We start from the raw sequence: 24,923 nt of genomic DNA on the forward strand, positions 1-24,923 counted from the left end.
AGGCAGTAAAACAAGGAACACCTGAGAGGTGCAAAGAAAGCCTTAAGCTGGAAATTTTGGAGAAGAAGGAGTTAATGCTTTTAAGCAACCATCCGTCCTCTTACCATAGATAAGGGTGCATTCTAGTGGCAAAATCCATGCAATGCAGCTGCACAGATGACTGATCTAAAAAGAAACCTGGGCAATATGAAGCTTTGGAGGAGTGTGTGCCTGTGTGTAAGGGGGGTTGACTTGAATCGCACATAAACCTCACTCAGAATTAGCTGATCCCTTTGAATTTCCCATTGCCCTGGTAGACGCCCCCGTGCTTGAGCTTCTGAGCAGACTCCCACCCTTGGTTCTGCTCACCCCCTGCTCCAGGTGTAACCCCTGAGCACAGCTGCGGGGGCTGCACACCCCGGGTTTGGAGATTCCCTCTCCTACGCTTCCAGCTTCCTTGCTCCTCAAGATGAATGAGAACTGAGGGAGGCAAGTGAGAAGGACCAGGGCCGGGAGAACTGTAACCCTGAGGAATGCAGCGGTGGAACAAAAGACAACAAACCCCAAGCTGCCCAGGACAGGGGATGAGCACTGCAAAGCGCTTTTTTTTTTTTTCCCTTTCTTCTCCCTCCCCATTTTGTGCAGGGCAAGAGACAGAAGAATGAGCTAAAACGTGCAAATTGGACTTCACATGGCAAAATTCCCCTTCTTTTCTGGCATGCCCTAAGCAACAGCGAACTTTTCCAAAGAGGAATCTAACACAGTGCTTACAAGCAGCCCAGCCCTCCCTCTGCTCACTGTCCGGCCGTGTTAACCCTTGCTGTTTGGGGGTGTCAGGGGCGCACCCCGGCACACGGCAAAGCCTCGCTGCGGTTTTAAACCTCGCCCGGGGGCAGAGGGAACGCGAGAGGAGGGCTGGGCACCCTGCACACACAAAGGCTCCTTCCTGGGCCGGGGCGGGCGACAGTAGCTCCCTGGCAGGCACCCAGCCATCTCCTCCTGCTCACCTTTGGAGCGCACGGTGCTGCGCGGCTCCCAGCCCGCCGAGGGCTCCGCACCCACCAGCACAGCGCACAGCACCTACCATCAGCCCCTGCTAACCCAACCTCCCTCTTCCTCCCCAAACTCAGAGCCCTGACCTCTCCCATCCAGACTCCCTGCAGCCCAAGCTGCCCTGCAACCCAACGGCAACCACTTTGCTGCTTTTTTTTTTTTTTCTTAAACCGTGAAGATCTGAACTTCCCCCCCCCCCACCCCCCGCCTTCCAGTCCTCGGCTTCCCCTTCCCCCTCCTCCTCCCCTTGTCTCTCCTCATAATATTATCCTTGATCACTGCCCGGGGTTTGAAGCCCAGAAGTCAGGAGCTGCGCACCCCACCCCCACGGCCCGAGCGCGCACTGATAGGGCCCTCGCTGCTGGCACCTAGTCAAGCTGAGGTGTCATTGGGATCTCAAATTGCAGCGAGGGGCTGGCAGGCAGCCAGAGGCAGTCTATTTAAAAGACAGCCTGTTCTGCAGTATTCAGTCTCTTTAGAAACTTCTCCAGGGGAAAAGTGTTGGGAGATCTACAAAGTGGATTTTTTTTTTCCTCTTTTTTTTTCCTTTCCCCCTGATTTTTTACCGCTCCTCTGCCGACTTTGCAACAAAACACTCCAACTTTGCAGAAAACTTTTTTTTTTTTTACTCTTTTGGTCTTTTTTTTTTCTTTGCAAATCTTGGAAGAGGAAAGCGGGAGAGTTGAACAGAGCCGATCGAAACACAACTTTGCTTCATACCAAGCTTCCCAGCAGCTCGCTGCGTCGGGAGAGACTTTTCCTCCTGCAGAAGAAGAGGGAGGGGAGGGGAGCTTTGCATCCCCTCTTCCTTCTCCTGCGTTTTCTTTTTTTTTTTTTTTTTTTTTCCTTCTCCTCTTGACTGCTTTGATGCATTATTAGCAGGACACTGGTTTTCAAGGAACTTTGCTCCCTTCCCAACCTGCCTCCTCCCAGCCCTTTGGGAAGAGTGTGTGTGTGCGCGTGAGTGAGCGACTGTGTGAAATCGCCGTCCCACCTCCCCAAACACCCCTGCTCCCCCACGCCTCCCCCCTGCAACCTGTAGGCTGTGCAACCCCTGCAGGCTTCGCTCCCTTTCCCCCCGTCCTTCCCTCCCTCTTTTTTGCGCTCCCGCGGATCGCGGTGCGAATTCCCCCTTTCGAGGCGAGAAAAAGCTGAAAGGATAAACGGGGGGGAGAAAAAAAAAAGACAAAAAAAGGAATTCTAGACGTCCCCCCTCTCCCAGCGCCAAAAGAAAAGCAGGAGGGTCTCGCACCCCGAGAATAACCCCCAGAGTGGGGCGCCTGCAAGCAGGGGCTGCGCTTTCCTTTTTGAATTTTATTTTTTAAAATTCTTTAATTTTTTCTTATAATTTTTTTTCCTTTTTTTCTTTTTTTTCTTTTTTTTTTTTCTTTTGGCCCCCGAAGGGGCAAGCGGAAAGCCAGCGCCGCCCGCTCCCGGCAGCCCCCCGCGCCCCGTCCCGCAGCATCCCCGCCGCGATGCTGCTGCGGCTCCTGGTGCTGCTGGGCGCCTGCCCGGGGCTGTCGCGGTGCCTGGGCTCCTTCGTGCAGTGCGAGCCCTGCGACGCCAAGGCGCTGTCGCTCTGCCCGCCGTCGCCGCTGGGCTGCGAGCTGGTGAAGGAGCCGGGCTGCGGCTGCTGCCTCACCTGCGCCCTGCCCGCCGGGCAGCCCTGCGGCGTCTACACCGAGCGCTGCGCCCGCGGGCTGCGCTGCCTCCCGCGCCAGGGCGAGGAGAAGCCGCTGCACGCCCTGCTCCACGGCACCGCCGTCTGCCTCAGCGAGAAGAGCTACCGCGAGCAAGCCAAGGCCGGTGAGTGACCCCGATCCTCCATCCGCAGCTCTCCCGGATGCTTATCCGCCCTGCCGGCTCCTTTTCCATCTTTCCGCCTGCCTTTTCCACCCCACCGCCAGCTCCCGGCTGCGTTTTCCCTCGTTCCGGGTGCTCTTCCATGACCCTCCGCTTGCTTTTCCGTCTTTCCGGCTCCCTTTCCATCTTTCCGCTTGCTTTTCTGCTCCCTCCCACTGGCTGCTCTTCCCTGCCCCCGCCGCTGCTTTCCCATCCCGCCGGCTGCTTTTCCATCTTCCCAGGTGCTTTTCCATGCTCCCACTTACTTTGCCGCCTTCCCGGCTACTTTTCCATCTTTCCGCCCGGTTTTCCATCCCCCCCTCCCCCCCCTCCCCCGCCGTGTGCTTTTTCGCCTTCCCGGCTCCTCCATTCCCCTGCACCACCAGCAGCTGCTTTTCCATCTTTGTGGCTACTTTTCTGCCTTTCCGCCTGACTTTTCTCTTTCACACAATTACACACCCTGGCTGCTGTTCCATCTTTCTAGCTATTTCCCCATTCTCTCTCCTCCCCACCCCCTCCACGAACTTTTCCAAGCCCCCGGTTGCTTTTCCATCATTTCTGTCTGCTTCTCCACCACCACCACCACTCCTCCCGCTGCTCTTTCACCCCTCCTATTGCTTTTCCACCTTTCCAGCTACTTTCACATCTTTCTAGATGTTCTTCCACCCACACCCACAGTTGCTTTTCCATCTTTGTGGGTACTTTGCCATCCCCCTAGCTGTTCTTCCATGCCCCCTGCCACTTTTCCCATCCTTCCTTCCATCTGTGCTCTGGTCAAACCTCCTGTTGCATCATCTCACAGCCCCCACCCTGCCTTCCATCACTGCCTCTTGATTGTCCCATCTCCAGTGGAAGGATTTTCTTTCCCCACTTCCCAGATGCACCCTTTTAGTCACAACTGCATCCCAGTCCTTCCCCAGTTGCATCCTTTGCATCTTTCCTGCATCCCTGTCTTCAACCCTCTCTCTGACAACTTTCTATCACCATATCCTCCACCTTGCTCTGGGGCCCAAGCTGATCTCTGCAGATTGAAGTACAGAGGAGAGCAGGGCATCTCCTTTCAACCAGCAGCCCGTTCCCAAAGTCCTCAGCCACCCCCAGGTTTGTTGCTCTGCCTCACACTTCCTCCTTGGAATCACTACAGCCTGCTCTTTCTGTCTGCCAGCTGCTGGACATCTTTGTTGGGCAATGGCCTTTAAATCAGGGAGATGAAGAGAGCAGGTGCATTAGGGACAGGATATGCGTTTGCAGAAAATAATGCTGGTGTGGTTAATAATGGGCAAGAACAGGTTAAAAGCAACCATGAAGGCGAGCATGGCAGCACCAGTGCAAGGCCAAGCTTCTGAAATGTTTGTACCTTGCACATGACAAAAGCATGAAAGAAAGTGCTCCTTCATTTTGACACTCATTTCACTCCCATTTCTGGATCCTGTAGCTCATGTGAGGACAGATTCCCTGTATTCCTCCAAATACATCCGTATTTCTGCCACAGTGTGAAGGGAGGTAGGGAGGGTGTCTGCATGTCCAGGAGACCACTTGGCAAAAAAAAAAAAAAAAAAAAAAACAGAAACCCTCACTTTTTCTGGTCCATGAAACGGTCATTTCTACTTGTCAGCAAGCGTCTGCTTATACCCATGCAACGGGAATCCGTTTTTCCTTTCTAGCACCTAATAAATTGTGATGCTTTTATTATTTTTCCCCCTTTGCTGCTTGCAGGCAGTGGTTGCGTTGCTACGCACCATCCTTCAGAGCAAAACCAAATTCTGTGTGTAATAACTTCCCCCCTCCCTCGAATGACATCAGATGTCCAAACTCCCTTTAATCAGCTAGAAACAGCAAAGCTGAGCTTGGTTTTTTGAAGAGCAGCTGTAAGATAGGAGGGTTGGGAGCTGACCTGCACAGGGAGCAGAGGGTGAGGCCAGGAGCCACGTTCCTGCTGGGGAGCCCAGGAAGCTGGGCAGTAACCGCTGTCAGCAGAGATAGGCCAAGTATCCCGGAGTGCGTCATCCTGGTGTTTATTTACTCTGCACGTGTGTGTGCGTGGCCGGGGGCAGGCAGTGTGGCTGGGAAGGCAAAGCCATGCCGCTGAAACCCAGCGGGAGAGCAGGGCCCATTCCCCGTGCCTGTGCTGAGGGTGCCCCAGTCAGGCACCTGAAGAAGCTTTGGCGCTCGGCTCCCAGCATGAATATCCTTCCGTTTCACCTGCCTCGCACTTCCCAAGGAAACTGGTCCTTTAGCAGGTGCTTTGTGTGAAAACTTTTAACCCTTGTAATTCCACTCCTTTTGATTTTCTTGGGATTCAACACCCGTTGAATGAGCAAGGAGAGGGACAGGAAAGCGGTGGCAGGTTTGTCGTGCAAACCAACCCTGTGGCACTACCTGCACTTCCAGTTTGGACTCCCCAAGTGCCGCAGGGGCCTCTTTTCGACAGGCTTTGTTCGCAGACAGCAGATGAGCCTGCATTGGAAAGGCTGCTGCAAGAAGCCACAGGAGACCAGAAGGCTCCTCTTGAGATTTATGCAATTGCAAATAGAAATAAAAAATAAATCAGGAATTCCTGAGGATGGGAGAGGGGAAAAAAAAAGTCACTTGGCATTCGACTGGTAGTGTGTGAGAACAAAGTATATTTTCATAGGCATGTTTCTAAGCAACAGGGCAAGAAAAGAAATTAAGTTTGACTTGAACTTTCTGGCCTCTGCCAGTTTGGCCAGCAGCACAGGGACCATGCACTGGGAAAGCTGGCCTGGCCCTCCCATCTATCAATGACCAAAATTGGCCCTGAGCTGCGAACTGCTGAGAAAAAATCAGCACTCTGCAAAATAAACTATGTGACAGTGGTGAGGACTAGATCAAACTACATTTCTATCTATTTCTGCCCTCGTGCTGGCCAAGTTTAAAATTGCAGATGCTTTCCTCCTTATGGACAAGGTAGAAATGCATTGAGCAGCACTGCAAGAGCCAGAGCCTGGGAGGCCAGGCTTAGCTCTCCTGTAGAGCAGATGTCTTGCCTGGGGACATGATGCTTGCAGGTAGCATGCCTCAGTTTCTTCATATGTATGCTGGGCAGTGGTACTGAGGAATGCCAGAGGTAATGAGCAGAATGTCCTCCTGGTTTGTTCAGAAGTCTGAAATGAAAGCAAGTGTGGGATTAAAGAGCCTTAGTAGGACTTGTTTTAAGTAGATGGATATTTAGGTATTGACAGGATGGTCCCTGTAGTCCTTCCTCCCACAACAGTCAGACACTGTCCTTTACTTAAAGCCAAACATCACGTCTGCAATTGACTGTTCCTGGTAAAAAAAACATGAATGAGCTTCATTTATGGCACAGGCTGCAGGATTCTGGGTTTTCTCTGTTTTGTTTAGGTTTCCTTTGAAATATACCATGTCTTTCCATTTTTCTCCCCTGTGCTCCTGCCAGACTTCCTCCTGCTGAGACAGCAAGGTCAGGCTGAGCACCAGGGAGCGGAGGGCACAGATTGGAGCCTGCTGCCCTAAAAACGCTCATGGAAAAACAAAGGTTGTCAAATATTTCCTTCTCTCTCATTCCTGCCCTCTTTCTAGAAAGCGAGCAAGACTTGGCAAGTTTCCTTATGAAACCGTGAGCCAACGATAACCAGGAGGGGAAAGGGGAGGGTTTGCAGAATTAGCCCTAAGAAAATCATCTTTGCAGCGTCAGCTGAAAGGTGGAGGAGGAGGAGTGCTGCCGAGCACAGATTTCCTGCAGCAGCTTGTGTTTGGTGCTGTCCTTTGTTGCTCCCCAGCACATTTTCCCCCACCCCATTCCCCCTTCCCATACTCGCCTGCTCCGCATTTGGGGATGCGGGGCTTCAGGGGTGAGCAGAGGGGATGTGGGGAGGCAGGTGGGCAGCTCCATGTCGAGCTCCGGGGTGAGGGTGAGGGCAGGGGTCATGGGAGCAGGGATGCGCTGGCTTGTGCACATGTCACTGCGGGAGGGACCCGGCTGGTGCGAGCCGCACGTCCATTGTGCAAAGCAGCTCCGAGCTGTCAAGGTGAAAGCTAGTATCAACAGGCCTGCCAAACCTCAGACAACAAACAGGAAAATCTCCATTTTTTCTTTTGATCTGGAGTTTCAATAACAATATATTTAAAAAAAAAATAGACGGAGAGTGAAATCCATCAGGTGCCAGCAAGAGAGCTGGGTTTCTGCGGTGTGTGTGTGTACGGGGGAGGAAGGGATAGGGTGGTTCAAACAGGAAAGGAGGGGCCTTGGCTGGAAGGATTTTTCGGCAGCCTGGTTTCTAAGGAAGGAGAGAGAATATTAAATAGTTGATCCAAATGAAATTCCTGCCGAGTGCCAGCAGAGATCACCGGAGAAAAGACGTGGCTCTGTGCGTGCGTGCGTGCGTGCATGAGTGATAGAGCTGGCCCCGAGCTTCCACACAGCCCTGGACCCGCTCCAGGTGAGTGCAGGGAGCCCCTCCAGAGCTTGCACCACCACAGCGGAGAGCAGGGGCTGCTCTCAAACGGGGGCCTCTGCAAACTTGAGGGATGCTGGAGGAGGCCATTGTGCCTCCTTGTGTCACACTTAAGCAGCAGCAGCATCCTGAGCCCAGATGATCGTCGCGGCTTTGGCACGTCAGTGACTTGAGCACAGTCATGTGCGACTGGAAGTGTTTGCTTCACTGCGGGGTATCCCCTCCGGCTTGACAAAAGGGGGCAGGAAAGACTGGGTAGCTTCTGTGCCAGCTTCAGGACATCCCCCAGGGTCTCCTGTGTCTTAGTTGGTCACACGTGTCGGGGCAGAGGGGGAGGAAGAGGAGGGGAGGCGGCGCCCGGCGCTGCCGCACACGGAGCGCGGTGCTCTGCTTCCTCCTAACGACGGCTGGAAGCGCTGCTCGCCCGGGCCCGGGAGCCGCAGATGCAGCAGCAGCAGCGCTTCCCTAAACTCTTCATGCAGACTGAAAATCCTGGGAGCAGCCTGGGAAGGGTGGCGGGAACCTCATCCCCTCCGGGGCTTGCCGTCCTCCTCTCAGCTGGGTGAGCCGCTAAGAACAGTTTCAGCTCGTTTCCCTGTGCTAACTCACAGGACAGATAAAAGCGCCCATGGCACAGCAAACCCTGCCCCCTTTTAAATTTTTTTTGTTGTTGTTGTTTTTTTTTTTTTTGTTTTGACCCAAGCACTTAGTAGTGCAAATTCAAGGCCAGACGTTAAGTGGAGAATTTGTCTGGAGCACACCTGCCCCTCGATGTGGGCTGCAGAGCAGCAGTATTAATATGCACAGGGAAGATATGCGTGTGAGCATATGCACACACGTACCCGTGTTCACACGCCCACACACGCCTGCATAAACATTTAATGTGTGCAAGCACACACACGGAGCATTCTTGTCTCTGGAGGCAGAATGGTTTCCAGGCAGCACGCACAAACCTCTCTTAGATGCAGGGGTTCTGGTTATGACTGGCACATCATATTTTGCCATGAAGATCAGATACTGGCATACAGATCAGCCTATCCTCTCCTCCCACTGAGGGCTCAGAAATGAGATGCACCAGGTGAGCATATCAAACAATGGGAGGTGAGGAAGGAGATAGATGCAAGATCTATCCTCCTCTCAACCAGCTGTGTGGATCCAAACTCACCCCCTCTGTTTGGAGGTGGCTTGTGTTTTCTGGCTAGACTAAGATAAGACACTGAGAGATTTCTTGAGGGCAAATTTTCCCATGTCAAACAAGCAAATTCTTCCCAGCGAAGGTGTGAATTTTTGCCTTGCAAATGACAACCAGTCCACCTGCCAGGGCAGTGGTCGCTGGTGTCATAGGTGGAAGGAGATGGCGCCAGGGGCACTGAAGTCTCTGTGATCCTGCAAACTTCTGCATGCCAGGGAGCAACAACTGGCATTCAGGAAAGTGTGAAAGAAGAACTGAAATGGGAAAAAATGGCACATTTGCTGAAATGCAGCAACTGAGGGCAGGAGAAACAGCCTCCAGCACTGAGCAGAGGAAGCTACAGGACCCAAAGACATGATGCATGCAGAGGTCAGAGATGATCCAAAGATCATCTTTAGCCTGTGTGAACTCACTGGCAGTCAGCCTGATAACCACCTAGTTATTTATAAGGAGGCTTTTTACAGGGAAAAAGTAGATACTGTCTGTTTATCATCAGGACTGGAATAGCCAAAAGTCTGAGGAGGCTCTGCTGGTGAGAAGGAGAGGGATACCTGACCCCCCATGCTGGAATCCCCTAAGACCTGGCCCACTGGGTCCAGTGAGCATGAGCCTCCACACTGGGTCTCCCCAGGGTGATACACAGGGCAAGGACAGGGAGTGGGGGAACAGTTGTGCCAGCATTCCTGGATCCTGGGGTTGCCCATTTAAGATCACTGGGTACAGTTCATGATTCATGCCTCAGGTCATCCTGGAAGGGTCCCATCATATCTGGTGACATCCCCCATCCCCTTACCATTCAACCCCCACAAGACACTGTGTTCCTTCAGCTGTGTAGCCAAGGCAACTCTCAGCAAGATGTTGTTTTTGAGGTGGCTCTTTGATGCTAGTGATCTGAGAGGACCCCTTAGTGTTCATGTCAATCCACTGCTTGAAGTTCATCTCAGCAGGAGCCAGCATAATGTGTTTGCAGAAATTTGGGGCTCTTGGTGATTTGCTGTGAGCAAATTTGCTCTCAAGGAATCCATTTCTCAGCATGTTTTGGTAAGTCTTCTGTCTGTGATGTTTCCAGGACATGTGTGAGAGAGACACTCTGGTCAACAGATTAAACTTTGAGAAGGCATATTAAATATATTTAGGCATATTTATATTTAGGCATATTTATCCTTGTGAAGTCAGTGGGCATTTCTTGTTTGCATGTGCACAAGGCCTTGCTCTCACTATTGCCCTTATTCTCCAGACCCCTCTGATATTCCCAGCATTTTTCATTGTACCTCCACCTCGGTGGTACTGTCTCTTCTATGCAGAATATGGGAATGAGGGGTCAGTATCTCCCCCAGAAAACTGGCACACTGTTCCCTGTTAGCCTGGCAGACCTTGATCCTGGAGGATGCTGAGCACCTTTCCTCTAGGGCCAAAGAATCAAAGGCTTTTGGACACCTCTCCCCTCGGTGGGAACCAGCTCCCTCAGTCCTCGAAGGACTGTGGGGCCAGAGCAAAGGCTGTTGGCTCTGGTAGGGCTGGAGAGCTCTTGGCAGCTTTGAGCCTGGAGGGGTGTTGTTGCAGTTTGGTTTGTTTGCTTGTTGGATGGACACAGCTGGCTTGACGATGGAGATAATTGTTATGTTGATGGAGATGAGTTGTCTGGTTGCTATTTAAGGGCAAGAAAGATATCCTGACAGATACTTAGGGAAATGATTGCCTAGCTAAACAGAAGAAGGAATGTTTCTTAAAGGTAACTTTGGGGGCAAAGTTGGCTAATATTCATAATTCTTTTTTGTAGAAAAACAGTAGAAATATTTTATTTTTCTAAATACAGATGGGATTCATCAGAGGACAATTAAATCAACAGAGTCATTTATTATTCATGCTTAAGAAATCAGATGTTATGTGTTAGACTAATGATGAAAATCTGTAATTAAATAAGCCAGTGAAAACTATGGAACCTGGCTTTCACTTCCTAATTTAAAGAACATGCTGGAAAAGAAGAAAAGTTTTACTAGGAAAGAATTGCAGAAGAATTGTCTTATGCCTGTCCTATAGCTGTCCAGCAGTCACTTATGCTGCTGCCACAACTACATGTCTTAAGATATTATTACATTTCTTAAGGTATTATTACATGTCGTAAGATATTTTATCTAAATACAAAGTCACATACAGTCATACTCTTACTTGTGTGTCCTTCTTTCCTGATGAAATAGTAGCTGTGGGTGAAATTTTACTGCATCATTTCATAACTATTTCAGTGGCCAGTTATTTGATTTTGTAAAAGCAGCAGTGGCCTGAGGTTGCAGGAGAAACAACAAAGTGCAACAAGGATTTTACCATTCCAGAAAGGCTCTAGATCTGTGACAAGGGGTGGTCAGTTGTCTTTCATGGAATTTCAGACCCCAAAATGAAGGTCTGTACCCTTTTGTCCATCAAGATGCCCATGGGGATTTTTTAGCATTCAGAAGCATCTTTGCATTGTGTTGGACCAAAAGAAATTGCTAATGTATGCAGCGGTACAGGGTGGAAAATGGCTAAGAGAGGCAAGAGGTCACCCATTAGGATCAAGCTTGGGCAAATTTCTCCTTATCAATATTGCCTGAGTGTGAATGTCAAGCTTCTGGTACTTTTTTGTGGTCCTACTTAGGTGGACTGAGAGATTGAATAACATCCAGGCCTACTGCAGGCAAAGGCTTTCTGAGAGAGGGAGCCATTAAGAAAGGAGTCCTGAGGGCAGAGGTTGGAAATTTCATCCCTCAGAGGTGGTAATAGTCAGGATGGACGGTACATGTGATGATGTGTCATTTGGTGCTGACACAGAGATGAGCAATGGATGATCTCACACAGCTTTTCCATCTGGTTTAAGGCAAAACTGTGAAAGTGAGGCTGAAGGCCTAGAAGTTAATCCAGGCTAGGCTGGAACTCGCAATCACAGCTGCGCACCTGAAATACTTTTGGTGTTGTAACAGTTCTTGTCCAACACCTCACACAGGTGCATCTCCACGCTCCACCTTGATGGGCCTTTTCCTGTCTCTTTGTGGTGAGCAAGGGACAAGCATCCTGGCAGCACCTGCTTTTAAGTCCAGATTTCTTTATGTCTCATGTATATTGGTATCACTCTTCACCTGAGTTTTAAAGATAACCCCCACGGAGTCCAGGAGGGCAAATTACTTATTCCTTCTCCCTGGTTACACTTCCTCCACTGCTGATGCTGAGCTACCTGCATCCAAAAAGTCCCCCTGCCTGCTTGTTTTTCATGCAATAATGACAGCTGATGGACACATCACGCCTCCTTCATTTCTGTGGGCACAGGAAGATATTTTCCACGTCATCTCAGGTGGTCAGATGATCAAACAACTTCTTGTTTTCATTCAGAAAACCTTAAAGCATGTGTGTTCTCATCTTTTTGTCACAAATAAGCCCTCTGGAGAAACTGCTGGTAAACAATTCAATGATGCCTTGCAGGAGGTAAACCAGATTTTTCTCACCCTTAGTTAGGCAGAGATTGTCATGCAGTCTCCTCTGAGTTTTTCTCTTTTAATCTTTCCTGCTCTTAGTTTCTTGGCAGCTTGGTATGGGTTTTGCCTCCTTTATTGCAACCAATGAAATCTGCTGCTCGGGTGGATTTATTGGAAAAGATGCGAGACTAAGAAAGTCTGAATTACTTCATCCTTTCCAGGAAGGAAGAATATGTCTTGGTCACTCTGATATTGAAAGATGATTTATTTTGATTTCTGTGGGTCATAAATCAGCTCTCAGCTTCTTCTGCAGTTTCAACATATGGAATGGTGAACATCTGCAGTCTCCAGATGATGTGAAGGAAATACGTTTTATCTTCCTATCATCAGTGCATCAGCAACAGGAGCTTCTTGATATAAATCTAGTCCTGCAATACTTCCTTCCCCTCCACTTGCCAGTTCAGTTCTCTGGAAGATAACTTTGTTCAGGAAATGTCAGGCTGATATAAACAGCTATCTAGCAACAGAGTGTCTGCAATTTTGCAAGATGGTGCACATCAGCATCGTTTAATTGAAATGGATGGACGTTTGCTCATCATCTTACTGGAGGGTGAAACTCTGGAAAGTTTCCCAATTCTTTTATTGGTTAGACATTTTGGGCTCTCTCTTGGACAGAAATCATCGTCATGAGAACCCAGAGTCTCTGGCTATGCTGCCTGTTGACTCAGACCATCACCAGGTCTTGGTGTGTCTTGTATGTGCATTGCAAACTCCCACACCTGCATGGAGAACTGATTGTAAACAGATTTGGGAAGTCCTTGGAAAGAGACAAAGACAACACCTGTTCAGCCACAGTCTTTATTGTTACATCTCAAGGCAGCATCAGTCTAGCCCACCAGCTGGTGCCCAGCTTGGCTCTTCCAGCCCAGCATGGGTGCTTGGAGACTGCTGAACTAACAGCTAGCAATGTGTAGGGAAGGAGCTTCCATCATGAAGCTCCCCGTATCCAAACCTGCTTTTCTCCTTGCTCTACAGAGTTACTCTCAGAGAGTTTTATTTGTGACTGCAGTAAAGAAGGGCAGCTCAGGAAAGTACCATGTGCACATAGCAACACAGATCCTTCCTTAAGCTTCCAGTTCCCATAGCTGTACCTCTCCCACCTCCGTGGCATTTGCTGGCACTGCGAAGTCATGCTGACCCAGAGATCCACTCCTACAGATAGCTCCTGCACTTCCAGAGCAGACCAAAACATGAGCTGGTTCCCCTGAGAGCTCCTTTCCCACATGCTGAGCTGCATTTCTCCCCCATCCGGCTCTGTATGAGGACACAGAGGTCATCAGGATGATGATCTTCCTTTCCCATGAATCCTGTGTGAACCTGGGGGCAGCCCAAGCACCTGATATTCACGCTCTGCAGGTGAGCCCTGGCTGATACAGCAGAATCTGTATCCACAGGTTTCTGCTGAGGAGACATTAATCACCTGAGAAAGAGCTGGTCTTCCAGGCTAGTTCAGCAAAGCCCAAACAATTACTTTAAAAAAAAAATTAAAATGTCATGGAATAGCACATCCCTCTGCCATCAGTGCTTGTTCTCTGAGGCTCTTCCGGTATTCTTGAGCAGTTCCCAAGCATCCTCCTGGCTCTTGGCTTAGGGAAATGAAGATAAGTCCTAGCCTTCCAAGCCAACTCTCTGAAGCTTTTCCATCTCTTCTCTGAGTTTGGCCTTACTGATCCATATCCTTCCCTTAAACGGTGTCTCAGTGGAACAAGGCAGTGAGGTTTCATCAACTTCCACCATGTTGTTACAGGGGTATAGGATACTGGAATACCCTGGGGCCCCTCTTCCAAAAGCTTGTGTGGCTTTTGAGCCATGGACTGATTGGATTCTGATCATCTGTCTTTGGTAGGTGACTGGGTGTGGTGGGGCAGAGTGGGTGTTTCTGGGAGCACTTCAGAGTGCTTTGACTGCTAAATACTTCCTTCCACACTCTGCAAATCACAAAAGTGTTTTGCTGCCTTTGGCAGGTATTGAAGTTTCTAATTCAGGCATGAAATAGGGTCTGTGTTTTCTTACTACTGCTCCTGTATCTGTAAAACAGCATGGCCCATGGGAACTACATCACAGGCTTCAAGGGGACCAAGACTGAAGAGGTGGTGGAGTTACCTTTCTTAACTTCAGATCTTTGGAGGCCTAAGTGTGATCACTGGAGTCACAGTAGGGGAGACTGGACTTTAGTTCCACCCTAAAATCGTAACCCAAGCCAGATGATGGGGCTGGTCACAATTTGGAGGGTGCAGCATCTCTGCAATGACTTACACATGGAGTTTGGCCATCCAGAACACCTCAGTGTTAGCATTTGGGTGTTACGTGACATAGATTTAAGTGTCCATTGCACGTTGCTGAGACTTGTGAGAGGTGGGGTGGCAGTCCCAGCAGAGCTGCTGTTATTCTGTCCTTCTTGGTGTGTGGTGTCTCATTTGAGACTCTCATCACCTGCAAGCATTACCAGCATGCTCCCTCGCCAGTCCCTGCCAGACAGACTGCACCGGCTTGATGCCAAGACCCCACCAAAGCACAAAAGTTCGTTCAAAGTCCAAGGCACATTGCAGCTGGCTCTCCAGCAGACAACACCCTGGGCTAGTGAAGGAGCTGGCTGGAGCCTCCATCCTCAGCCCTGGCTGCTCTGGCTCCAGTGGGTGCCAGATGGCCTCGGGCTGGGCTGCCTGAGCTCACTGCCTGACCTCAGCTGGGCGGTGGTCTCAGCAGTGACCCCAGCACAGGCACAGCGCCTGGGCCGCTCACTGACCACCCCGGCAGGGCTGGGGGCCGTCACCACCACACTGGGGGCTGTGCCTGCGACGGGAATGTCAGCGAGCTGTTCTTCATTAGGCGGGTGAGAGCTCCTGGGCTTCTGCCTGGGCTGAGTCTGGTGGCCTCTGGGGAGCTCAGGAATGCTTTTGCTCAGTTGTACTCTCCAGCTGCCAAAGGGTGCAAGATGAGATGACTCTCCTCTCTTTGCATCTCTTCCCTGCCTGCATTATCCCTTCCCTGCCTGCATCTTGAGAATGCAAACACAGTGGCTGTCTCTGTGTGCTGACCAGGAAGGAGGAATTTTTATTTTCCCATCATGGCCACAGGTGCAAGTCCAGGTCAGGGACGAATTTGCCTGCCAGTACCAGGAAGTTTTGATGGAGGTGAAGCATGTCCCCTCCTCCGGAGTGGGCAACAAATGGGGAGGGCAGCTGGGGAAAATAGGGGTTTTTCCAGCCAGGTACCTAAGAATGGAATTCCTGTATAAGCCCCATATGCAATGAGCATCTCTGAACAGGGATGGCTGAGTTTGGGGCAGAGGAAGGACTGGACAAATTCTCAGAGTCTCCACAAGTGACATTTTTGTTGTTCCTGTGCTAGAGGTTTAACTGAGATCCCCATTAAGTCTTTCTTCAACACCTTCCTGCTTAAGTGGTGTATTATGTTAGTGCCTATGCTGTAAATAATAATGATCATGATAATAATCAAGAGGGCTGTTTAGCAGGGTTGTGCTGTGGTTGTGCATGTACTGCTTCAGTGCATGTGGCTTTTGGGGATGGTGTTGAACAGGACAGCAAGTCCTCTAGCAGTGGGCTGTGGCTGTAACGAGCACGGTTCATTAAGAGCAGCAGTCAATAGATCCTTTCTGCCAGAAACCAATGAAAATGTGTTACAAAAATTTGAGCCTCCCAGCCATTTGGAAAAAGTTTTGTGTTCCACTCTGTAATGTCAGCAGGCAGGGATGCAGTGTTCCCACATACTCTGCTCCCCCATGTGAGTGCACCCACCACCTTATGGTTCACATGGGTCCAAAGCATCTGAAGCCAGGAGCACCAGGCTGGGTTTTGATGCGGGGCAGAATGATGTGCAGTCTGCTCTGGGTGGTATCTCTTAAGGACAGCAGGCAGCCAGACAGGAGCAATTTGTGGCTTCCCAGAAACAGTGCCTGGTATTTTGCTACTCCCCTTCCCTTCTGCAGGGAATGGTTGGAAATGATTCCTGTTAGGGAGTTTCCACTGGCTAGCCTGGCATGGGGAGAAGACACTGTGCCTCAGCCCAGGGCATAGGACATCCCATGCTCTGCTGTGGGTATTTTCTATGTCCCAGGGCTCATCAACAGCACAGTCATTTTGGCCTGGCTTGGGTCAAGAGCCTTTCCAGATGCTTGCCCCTCTTTCCCTGGGCAAGAGTGGATCAGACCATACATGAAGCCATGAAGTGGCTCTGAGCTGAGTTCAGTCTCCTGCCTTGGCTGTAGGGTCAACATCCCTTTGAGGTGGCTTCAGTCCATGTATCACCTCCAAGCTAGCCAAGCATCCTCAGCTTGGCTAGCAATGTCATTCTTTTGTGTCATTTTTCTGTGTCAGTAAGCTTGGGACCTCTAGTGAGAGGTGGTCCCCTCCTGTGTTGTGGGGAGAAGGAATGGAGCTATGCAAGCCACCCACCTTCTGTTTCCCACTGTCCCTCATCTGGGGACACCGTGAGTAGGGCCTGCCTGGCCATGCCCTAAGCCCACAGGGGTGCAGCATGCTTTGCCCATGCCTTGTGTCCCCAGACAGGCAGCTGTGCCTCTGCAGGTGCCACCAGGCTGGCAGGCAGATGGGAGTAGGCGGGAAAGGGCTGTGTGGCAGGCCAGAACCTGACAGTGAGGGAGGAGGGAACTCCAGCCTGAACTCCTTCCTGAGTCTTCCACACAAGTTGGGCTCATTTGGTGAAACTGGGCGTTGCTCCTGCCAGCATCTCCTCAGGCATGGAGGCACAGCGGTGCCAAATGCTGCCTGCCATGAGCCAGCCTGGGGGCAGACAGAGGGTAATGAATGAGCTGGTGGGTGAGGATGGGCAGGTGGGTGCAGGAGCTCTGGGGATGCTGATGTGAATGTCTGGTCTGGCAGCAGTGGCCAGCTGCAGGTTAAGGTGGATGGTCCAGCCAGGAAGAAGGAGAGGAGCTGCATGGGTACTGCATGCCCCAGCTCTGCCTTTCCCCTCTCCTCTTGGCACTGGGAGGGCCCTTTACCAGCTGCCCAGAGCTTGTCAGGAGTTTCTGTGAGAGTCCTCTGCCCTTCAGTTTGCCAAAATTGGCTTGTTAGAAGTAGGGGTTGCATCAGCCTTCTTGTTGAAGGAAATTAGGCTATAAAAAACATAAGAGGATGGAGGAAAGGGATCCCTTCAAGGCATCCATGGAGTTATCACTGGGATATAAAAACCCAAACTAGACACCACTGCTGAGTCACAGATGAAGGAGTCCCATCATTTCTAATCCTTGTTGTATGACATCCCAAGCATATGTTCCTACTTGAGGGGGAGCACATGCATGCCAGGGAGAGCGAAGGGGGTCAGTTCCAGGTGCTTTTCCAGCCCTGCAGAAGGCACCAGACTTGGGTTGGGATCTGGGCAGCTTTTAGTGCACATCAGTTATCTCCAGGAGCACAGGGCTCCTGTGAATCCCATCTATCCTTGCTGAAAGGGCTCCACACTAGTCCCCAGCTCACTCTGGCTTGCCGGCAGCTTGCAGGGAGAGGAGGGATAAGGTGCTTGCAAGAGGGTAAAGCTGCTGACCATGTGAGCAGTCTGAGCTGCTGCAAATACCCATTGCATGCTGAGTTCTGGGGACTGGACACCCTGTACTGTTTTTCAGACTGAATCCTCACTGTCTTGTATCCTTTATTTGTTAGGATTGCCCTAAGAAGCTGTGCCTCAGTTATTTGTTATTGCGGAGGTAATGAGTTGTGCCTCTCCTGTGTTACTGGGAGTTTGCCAGCACCAATGTGAAACTTCCCTTTATTACTGTAGGGCAGCCCAGGGAGGTACTCTGGCAGCACCTTCTCCAGCCCTGGATGTGGGTGCCAGAGGGGATTCCTGGGACAGAACACTGCGTGTTTCACTGCTATGAGAAGGGCTTAGTCACTGCAGATGCCTCTGTTCTTCTTTCAGACCTTGAGTTGCCAGAATATCTTTTGAGGCAAAGGATGTACTTCAGCTGCACCTTGTATTGTTTCACTCTCTGGGGAGTAATTTCCAGTTTACTCAGTTTCTTCTCTATCCCCTGTCTGTCATCCTCTTAGAGTAGAGGAGCCCTGATCTGTGCAGGCAGTTGAGTCCTGCAACAAGGAATAAAACCCCAAGCATATAAGCATCATGGGGTAAAATGGCAAAATTATCCCATCCTGGGGAGCCACATGAGTCCTGGGGATGGTACAGGGGATTTTTTATGTTGCTCTTGGCAGTTAGGAGGGTGTAAAGTTGGGGATGCTCATCCAGTGCTGTTCTTTTGGAAACAAAAAAAACAAAGGGCCACTTTAATAAATAAGTGGCCATGAGAAACTTTCAGATTTTTGCTGGGAGAGTGCAAGGTCCCCTTGGCAAGGAGGAATAGGAGACTTCTACCTGTGGTTGGCTTGGGCACCCAGTGACACTCGGTCACCTCCAAACCCCCCAGCTGAGGTGTGTGTGACAGTCTGGCACTGCCATCTGCCACTAAGCATCTCGTCTGTCCCCCCCACTGGGCATCCTCAGGCATCCCTGGGCAGCAGTGGCATCCTCTTCACCTTTGTCCCTCCTGGTGCTGCATCTGGGCTCCACAGGGAGCAGTCAGTCTGCAGAAAGAATCCTGCTTGCCTTGTTGGGGGCGTATATCTGCTTTTATTTTAATCCTGAGCCTTTTTCCCTCCTGTAGGAGGGGGTGATCTGGGTTCACTGGCATAGAAATTGCAAGAGATGCTGTTCAGGGACAGATTTCAGCTACTCTGATGCTTTCCTTCTGCTGCAGTGAGTTTCCTCATGGTCACTTGCTGGTCCCAGCACGGACTTGTCATCAACAACACCAGACAGCTGGGGACCCAGGGGTCAGGAGACCAGGAACCTCAGGACCTTTAAACTGTATTCAAATTTAGTCAAGAAATAACCCTTTTTCACTCTGGTGGTTGTACTAAATGTCACAAGTCATCTAAGTTTAGACTGTCGCCAGCTTGCTCCTATATATAACTGCTCAGGGCTCCTGACTGCATCTTGCCAGCAGAGGTTGTGCTGGGGGGTCTACAGGAAGGTGGGTGCCATGGACAGAACCTAAACATGTTCCCCTTTTGCTATCAGTACCATCAATGGCAGTCAGGCAGCATTACTTGGCAGTGTTACCCTTGGCTTTGCTGGCTGCTGGGTGTGTGTCAGCAGATGGGAGCTGGTTTGATCCCATGAGTGGGGCTGCAAGCTGAGGACCCTGGAGATCCAGCACTTGTCAGCCGCATCTTTGGTATCACTGCTGAAATGTCTGCCCAGCCACGTGGTGGCTGTGCTGTGTGATTGACCTTGGCCTTGGAATTGTCTCATCTTCAAGCATTCCTGGCTTGTGCTCTTGCCTTCTTAAGGCAGGGTGAAGTATGAACGCGTCACTTAATCCTCTCAGCATGGATAAACAGAGGCTTCTCTGTCTCATTTATGTGTCACCTGGCCCTGGAGGTAGGATGACCCTCATACTGGTCTTTTTCCACAAAAAAACAATGATGGCCCTTGTATGTAGAAATGCATCCTAGACCTCTGACTCCTCCTAGACAGCTTCCTGTCCCGAGCTCAGAGGTCACACCAAAACCTTGTGAAGTCCCACACAGTGGGATAAAGGCAGGGCTGTAGGCAGCAGCTGAGAAAGGGATTCCTTCAGTTATTTGTTCTCATCCTGCCTGGTCCAAAGCTTTTTCTGGGGTTGGGCAGGAGGGTCTCTGTACAAAAGCAAGCCCAATTTATCTCACAGAGACATGACAGTTTGGTACCCCATCCCTTGCAGAACGGGAGTCCCGGGAGCACGAGGAGCCGACCACATCGGAGATGACAGAGGAGACCTACCCGCCCAAGGCCTACCGGCCCAAGCACGGGCGCCTCTCTGAGCTCAAGGCTGAAGCCCTGAAGAAGGACCGCCGGAAGAAGCTGACCCTGGCAAAGTTTGTGGGCATGGCTGAGAACACGGCTCACCCTCGTGTGGTTATCCCCGAGCTCCGGCAGGAGTTTGAGCTGGTGGGTGCCTTCACCTTCCCTCCGTGAGGCTCCCATGGGAAGGTGACTGTGGAGGGCTTTTACCCCTAGGAAATGGGTCCTAGTTGTGGGGGCACCTGGGGGCTTTTGTTGTGTGAGGTGCTCCCCTTCTCACATTTATCTCCCTGCGCGCAGGGCCCGTGCCGCAGGCACATGGAGGCGTCCCTGCAGGAGCTGAAGAGTAGCCAGCGGATGGTCCCCCGCGCTGTCCACCTCCCCAACTGTGACCGCAAGGGCTTCTACAAGAGGAAGCAGGTAAGATGTTCCCCACTCAGGAAGGCTTTTCTCTGCCACTGCCCTGGGTGGGAAGGATGGAGGTTTTTCCTTTGCTGGGTTAGTCTGGGTGTTGCTGCAAGCATCTCCAGACACATTTGGTGGTGGGTGGCCTTGCTGGTGGTTCCAAGTGCCATCTGGCTTGAAGCAAGCATCCTGAAGGAGCTGGTCAGGGAGGGGGAAAAGTCAGAGAGCCCTGGGCTGGGGGAGTGCTGAAAGCAGAGACCAGGAGATGGGGATTGCATTGCTGGTGTGAAAGGGCCGAGGCCTGGTCCCCAGGGAGGGAGCTACACAGCGTCTGGTGGCTCATTTCTGATCTCTGCCCTTGGGTGTCTCCCCAGTGCAAGCCCTCCCGGGGCCGGAAGCGTGGGTTGTGTTGGTGTGTGGACAAGTATGGCATGAAGCTGCCGGGGACTGACTTCCTGAGCGGAGACCTGCAGTGCCACGCGTTCGACAGCAGCAATGTGGAGTGAAGCCACATCCCCTCCCTCCGCCCCATCACTATCTATCCAGACTCCCTTCCACCCTCCCCTCCGCACCTCCCCACGCCCCGGGACTCCGATTCCTTTCATCTCATGTAAGACGAAAAAAGAAAGGAAAAGAAAAAAGAGAAAGGAAGAAAAATGAAAAAAACAGAAAGGGAGAGAAGGAAAGAAAGAAAGGAGAGAAGTAAGGAAAGGAAAAGTAAAAAGAGAGAAAAGAAAGAAAAAAGAGAAAAGCAAAAGGAAAATTAAAAAAGAGAAGAAAAGAGAAAAAAAGAGAAAAGAAAGAAGAGAAAAGGAAAAAAGAGAAGAGAGAAAAATAAACCCTGAAGAAACTGAGGACTCGGAATCTACAACAGCCTTTTGACAACAAGGACTCAGCAAGGAAAGGATAGAGCCAGAGACAAACCAGCCATGGCCACTCTGCCATCCTGCACCTCTCCCCAACGCTGCCTGCACCCCTCTGCCACAAGCAGAGGTCACCCTGATGTAGGAAGCTCTCCAAGTTGCTGATTCTCCAGTACGGGTTTTGGGCAGGTTCATTTTTATTTTTATATTTTTTTCATGTTAGTTAGTTGATTTTTGAAGGGTCTTGAGAGAAAATCTTGTGGCCACCAGTGTTCCCCTTGCAGTCCTCCAGAGTGTCCTCCCCATGTTGCTGGGACTCACTTGAGTTGATTTCCATCTCAAATGACTGCCCCCAATCCAGGCAGATTTCAGCAAGGGAGGAGACATGGGACTGTTCACTTTGTGTCTGGAGATAAGCTGGGGAGGGAAACACAGATCCTGCAACAGCACAAATACCCCCAGAAAGTATCTGTGGACTTCAAAAAAAATTATCACAGAAGGAAATACAGTCTCCCCTGTCCAGTTCAGCTTGATTGGAAGGTCAGAAATTTTCTTGGACAAGCAGGACTGGCCTTTGTCCATCCAGGTGTGAAAGTGTTCGTCACCTGCATGCATTTGTGTGTGCATTGATGTGGCTTTCCCTCCTTGCAACGATTCACCTTGAATTCTGGAGGTTTCAATGTAATATGCAATTGGGAGATATGCTGCCCCTCCCCAAAACAAATAATGACCTGCTGGATTAAGCACAGAAGCAGAGTTATGGAGGAGCATCGGTGCCTGTGGAATCACGGCCTCATCAACTCTGAGGACTGCATCACTGTTCAGACTGAAGTATCCCTACATGGAGACAGGGGAATCAGGGCCAAAACTCTTCACCACCCTTTGCCACCACAAAGACGACCAACTATGGAGATTTTTTTTTATTTTTTTTTTTTTACACAGCCGAAAATATGGTTTGCTCCAGGGGGGGAAAACCCCCAAACCTCCAGTTTGTTTCATCTTGGTTTTTTGTTAAGGCCGGTTTATAGCTTTCCCCGTGGGTAGGAAAACACCATCCTTTTGCATTGAGGATACTGCTCATGTTGCCACGGCTGGTTCCCATGACCCTGCAGTAAGATCCTGTGATGGGCCCTTGCCTTTAACCTGGGGCCCAGCTCCTTGTTGAGTGACAGCAGCCACTGCACCATGGAGACCCACTGCCTTGGGCATGCTGGGACAGCCCTCGGCTGCCTTCCTAACTCATTTCTTGTTTTTAACATTTGCATTTGATTTTGGGACTCTCGCCTCTTGCTTATCCCTGACAAGGGTCTCCACGATGTTGGTGCTGGGAGGAGATCCTGCAGTGAATGGAAGGAAAGAAAGGAAAGGGAGCTGTGGGGTCTGGGTGCTGTGGTGGGGAAACACACCCGCTGGGAACCACATCCTACTGCCACGGCTGGAGGTGGCAGCCAGCACTGGCCAAAGGACACAGCAGATCTCAGGTGGAAGGTTCCTGAACCCCCATATCCCTTTCAGCTTCCTGGACCTGGGCAAAGAAAAATGGAGGTCCACAGCACCACTGGAGCCCCACCAGTGGGGATGGGACAAGGGGGTTCTGGTGAAGGCTTCTTGCCATCACAGGTTGGGAGCCCTCACAGCCTCTTGTGAGATGACATTACTCCCCTAAGCATCCCGTGGGCTCCCCACCAGGACGTTACCCTGATGGAGGGCAGGACTGGACACCTGTGGTTATTTCCCTCCAAATGACAGTGGGAGTGAGTTTTGCCTATGGACTTCCACGGAGATGCAGCAGAACACATTTTGTCCTGAGGACAAAGCACCTTCCCATGTTGAAAAGAAGGAAGTGTGCTACCAGTGTAGATGTGCCCCCAAAAAAGCCTGTTGGAATGGGGTAATTCCATGTTGTTGGAAGGGAGCATGGTGGGGGCTGAGAGAGGGACCCCTCCAGGCTCTGCAGGGCTGATGGAGCAGGGTTGGTTTAACCAGAGTGGTGGATTAATGCTGGGGTGCAAGTGGAGTGAAGAATGGGGTGAAGACAGCAGGAGGAGCTTGTGCTAACCCCAAGGGCCACTGGACACCATTGTTGACACTGTCCGCTTGCTGATCCCTGTGCAAACCCTCCTGACTGTCATAGGCCAGTACCACCTTTCCCAGGACCCTTCCTTCCTTCTCTCTTCCTCTTTCTTGCTTTTTTTTTTTATTTGTTTGGTTTTTTTGTTTAATTTCCCAAAACTTGAAAGCCTTCGGCTGCAGAGAAAGGAGATGTGCCCCTGGGGTGGGATGGGAAGGGCATCAGACCCCCATGGACCTTGCATTTTGGCCAGGATGCTTTTTGCAGGGTGAGGGTCAGCTCACAGGGCCCCACAGTAGTGTCACAAAGAGGCCACCATAGACACTGGGAAGGGACACGGGGCGATGCTGCGTCCTCTCCCTACCAAGCAAGTCTACGTGGCCCTGGGAGCCCAGAGTACCAAAATCCATCCCACACAGCCTCCCTCACCCCTGCACACGCCATGCTGGGATGGCATTGCCTGTCCTGTCCCCACAAACCTGGGGGAAAGGATGATGGACATTTGGGGTGCACCACCCTCACCCCCCAGATCACCTCGGCTCCCCGGACGGGGCACCAGGTGACCCCCCCAGCTGCCCACTCCCTTAAGGATCTCCAGCAGGACGAGGCTGTTTACAGGCTGCACTAATATTTAGGACCGGGGTTGGAGCCTGGGTTGGGCTGGGATTGAGAGTGACTTCAGGAGGGCTTGGTCACCCTCCGGGGTGGCAGTGATGAGGTGCTCCCATTCTCAGCACCCAGCAGCACCCTCTGCATTTAGGATGAGAGAACCAGAAGGGGCAGATTTGGAAGCTGGGGAGGGTTGAGGCACACCAGGAGATGCTGGCAATTTGTGCATCGGGGGGCCTTGAGGCTCCGGGGTCTCTGGCTACGGTATTTGTGCTGAGCCCACGTTGGTATCTAGGATGTGAGCTGGGAAGGAAGGAGAGGACAAGGATGGCTCAGGACAGCCCTTCCACCACATCTGCCCAGGGAACGGCGCTCAGTGGCTGGGCTACCCCTTGTCTGTACTGCAGTGGACTTTGAAAACCACTAGTACAAGAGCATTTTGCACTATTTCTCCGCTCTCTCCCCCCTTCCCCTTTTTCTCCACCTTCCCCATGAAAATTCTTTGCTGTTGGTTTAGTTTTCTTTTTTTGTTTTGTTTTGTTTTGTTTTGTTGTCATTGTTGATTTTTTTTCCCCCCAAATGGAGCATTGTATATTTAAAGAACTGTCAGTTCACCTCGCTTCCAGACCGCTGTCCTGGCCCTGGCTAGGATCCCTGCCTGCTGTGGCCCCCTCCCCAGCCCCACCAGCCACCGCCACTGCCACCGGGACAGACGTCACCACGCACGTTACCCACCGTTGTAACACAGTTGTTAAAACACACCAGATTCCGAGTTTCCTGCCTGGTTTTTATCTTTAAGCAATACTCACTACACATTTTACGGTAGCTTTTTATAGCTTTACATACATACGGTAGCTCTGTTGTTTTGTTTTGGTTTTGTTGTTTTGTTTTTTTTTTTTTCCAGTAAACAAGAAATACTCATAATCTTACTGGTGGGAAAAAAAAAAGCAGTTTGTGAAAAACTGACAATGGAAGAAGAGCTTAATGCTCTGTTTAGCATTTTGTACTTAAAAAAAAAATCTCACATTTTATTAAAAAGTGAAGATTGCTGTATACTATTTATTCAACTTATAATTTATGTTACTCTTCGATCTTTGTCTTTTCTCATGACAAAGCATTTATTTAATAAAGTTATGCATTCAGTTA

General features: G+C 50.7%; 1 protein-coding gene and 1 long non-coding RNA gene across 2 annotated transcripts in view; one reads left to right on the forward strand and one right to left on the reverse strand.

The window, feature by feature from the left end:
- Nucleotides 1-3,187, reverse strand: part of LOC139593811 (uncharacterized) — a 31,663-nt gene extending 28,476 nt beyond the window's left edge. Inside the window, exon 1 of the long non-coding RNA XR_011680401.1 lies at nucleotides 3,141-3,187. This is a non-coding gene — a long non-coding RNA (uncharacterized lncRNA). The remainder of the gene's footprint in view (nucleotides 1-3,140) is intronic.
- On the forward strand, nucleotides 1,485-24,923 carry IGFBP5 (insulin like growth factor binding protein 5). The gene is made up of 4 exons (XM_071435184.1): nucleotides 1,485-2,838; nucleotides 19,750-19,976; nucleotides 20,130-20,249; nucleotides 20,609-24,923. Exons 1-4 carry the CDS (start codon nucleotides 2,508-2,510, stop codon nucleotides 20,738-20,740), a joined length of 810 nt encoding a protein of 269 aa, XP_071291285.1. The 5' UTR covers nucleotides 1,485-2,507; the 3' UTR covers nucleotides 20,741-24,923.

The sequence above is a fragment of the Agelaius tricolor genome, unplaced genomic scaffold (genome assembly GCF_023055355.1).
Source record: "Agelaius tricolor isolate 1412-34295 unplaced genomic scaffold, bAgeTri1.0.p SCAF_10, whole genome shotgun sequence".
Lineage (NCBI taxonomy): Eukaryota > Metazoa > Chordata > Aves > Passeriformes > Icteridae > Agelaius > Agelaius tricolor.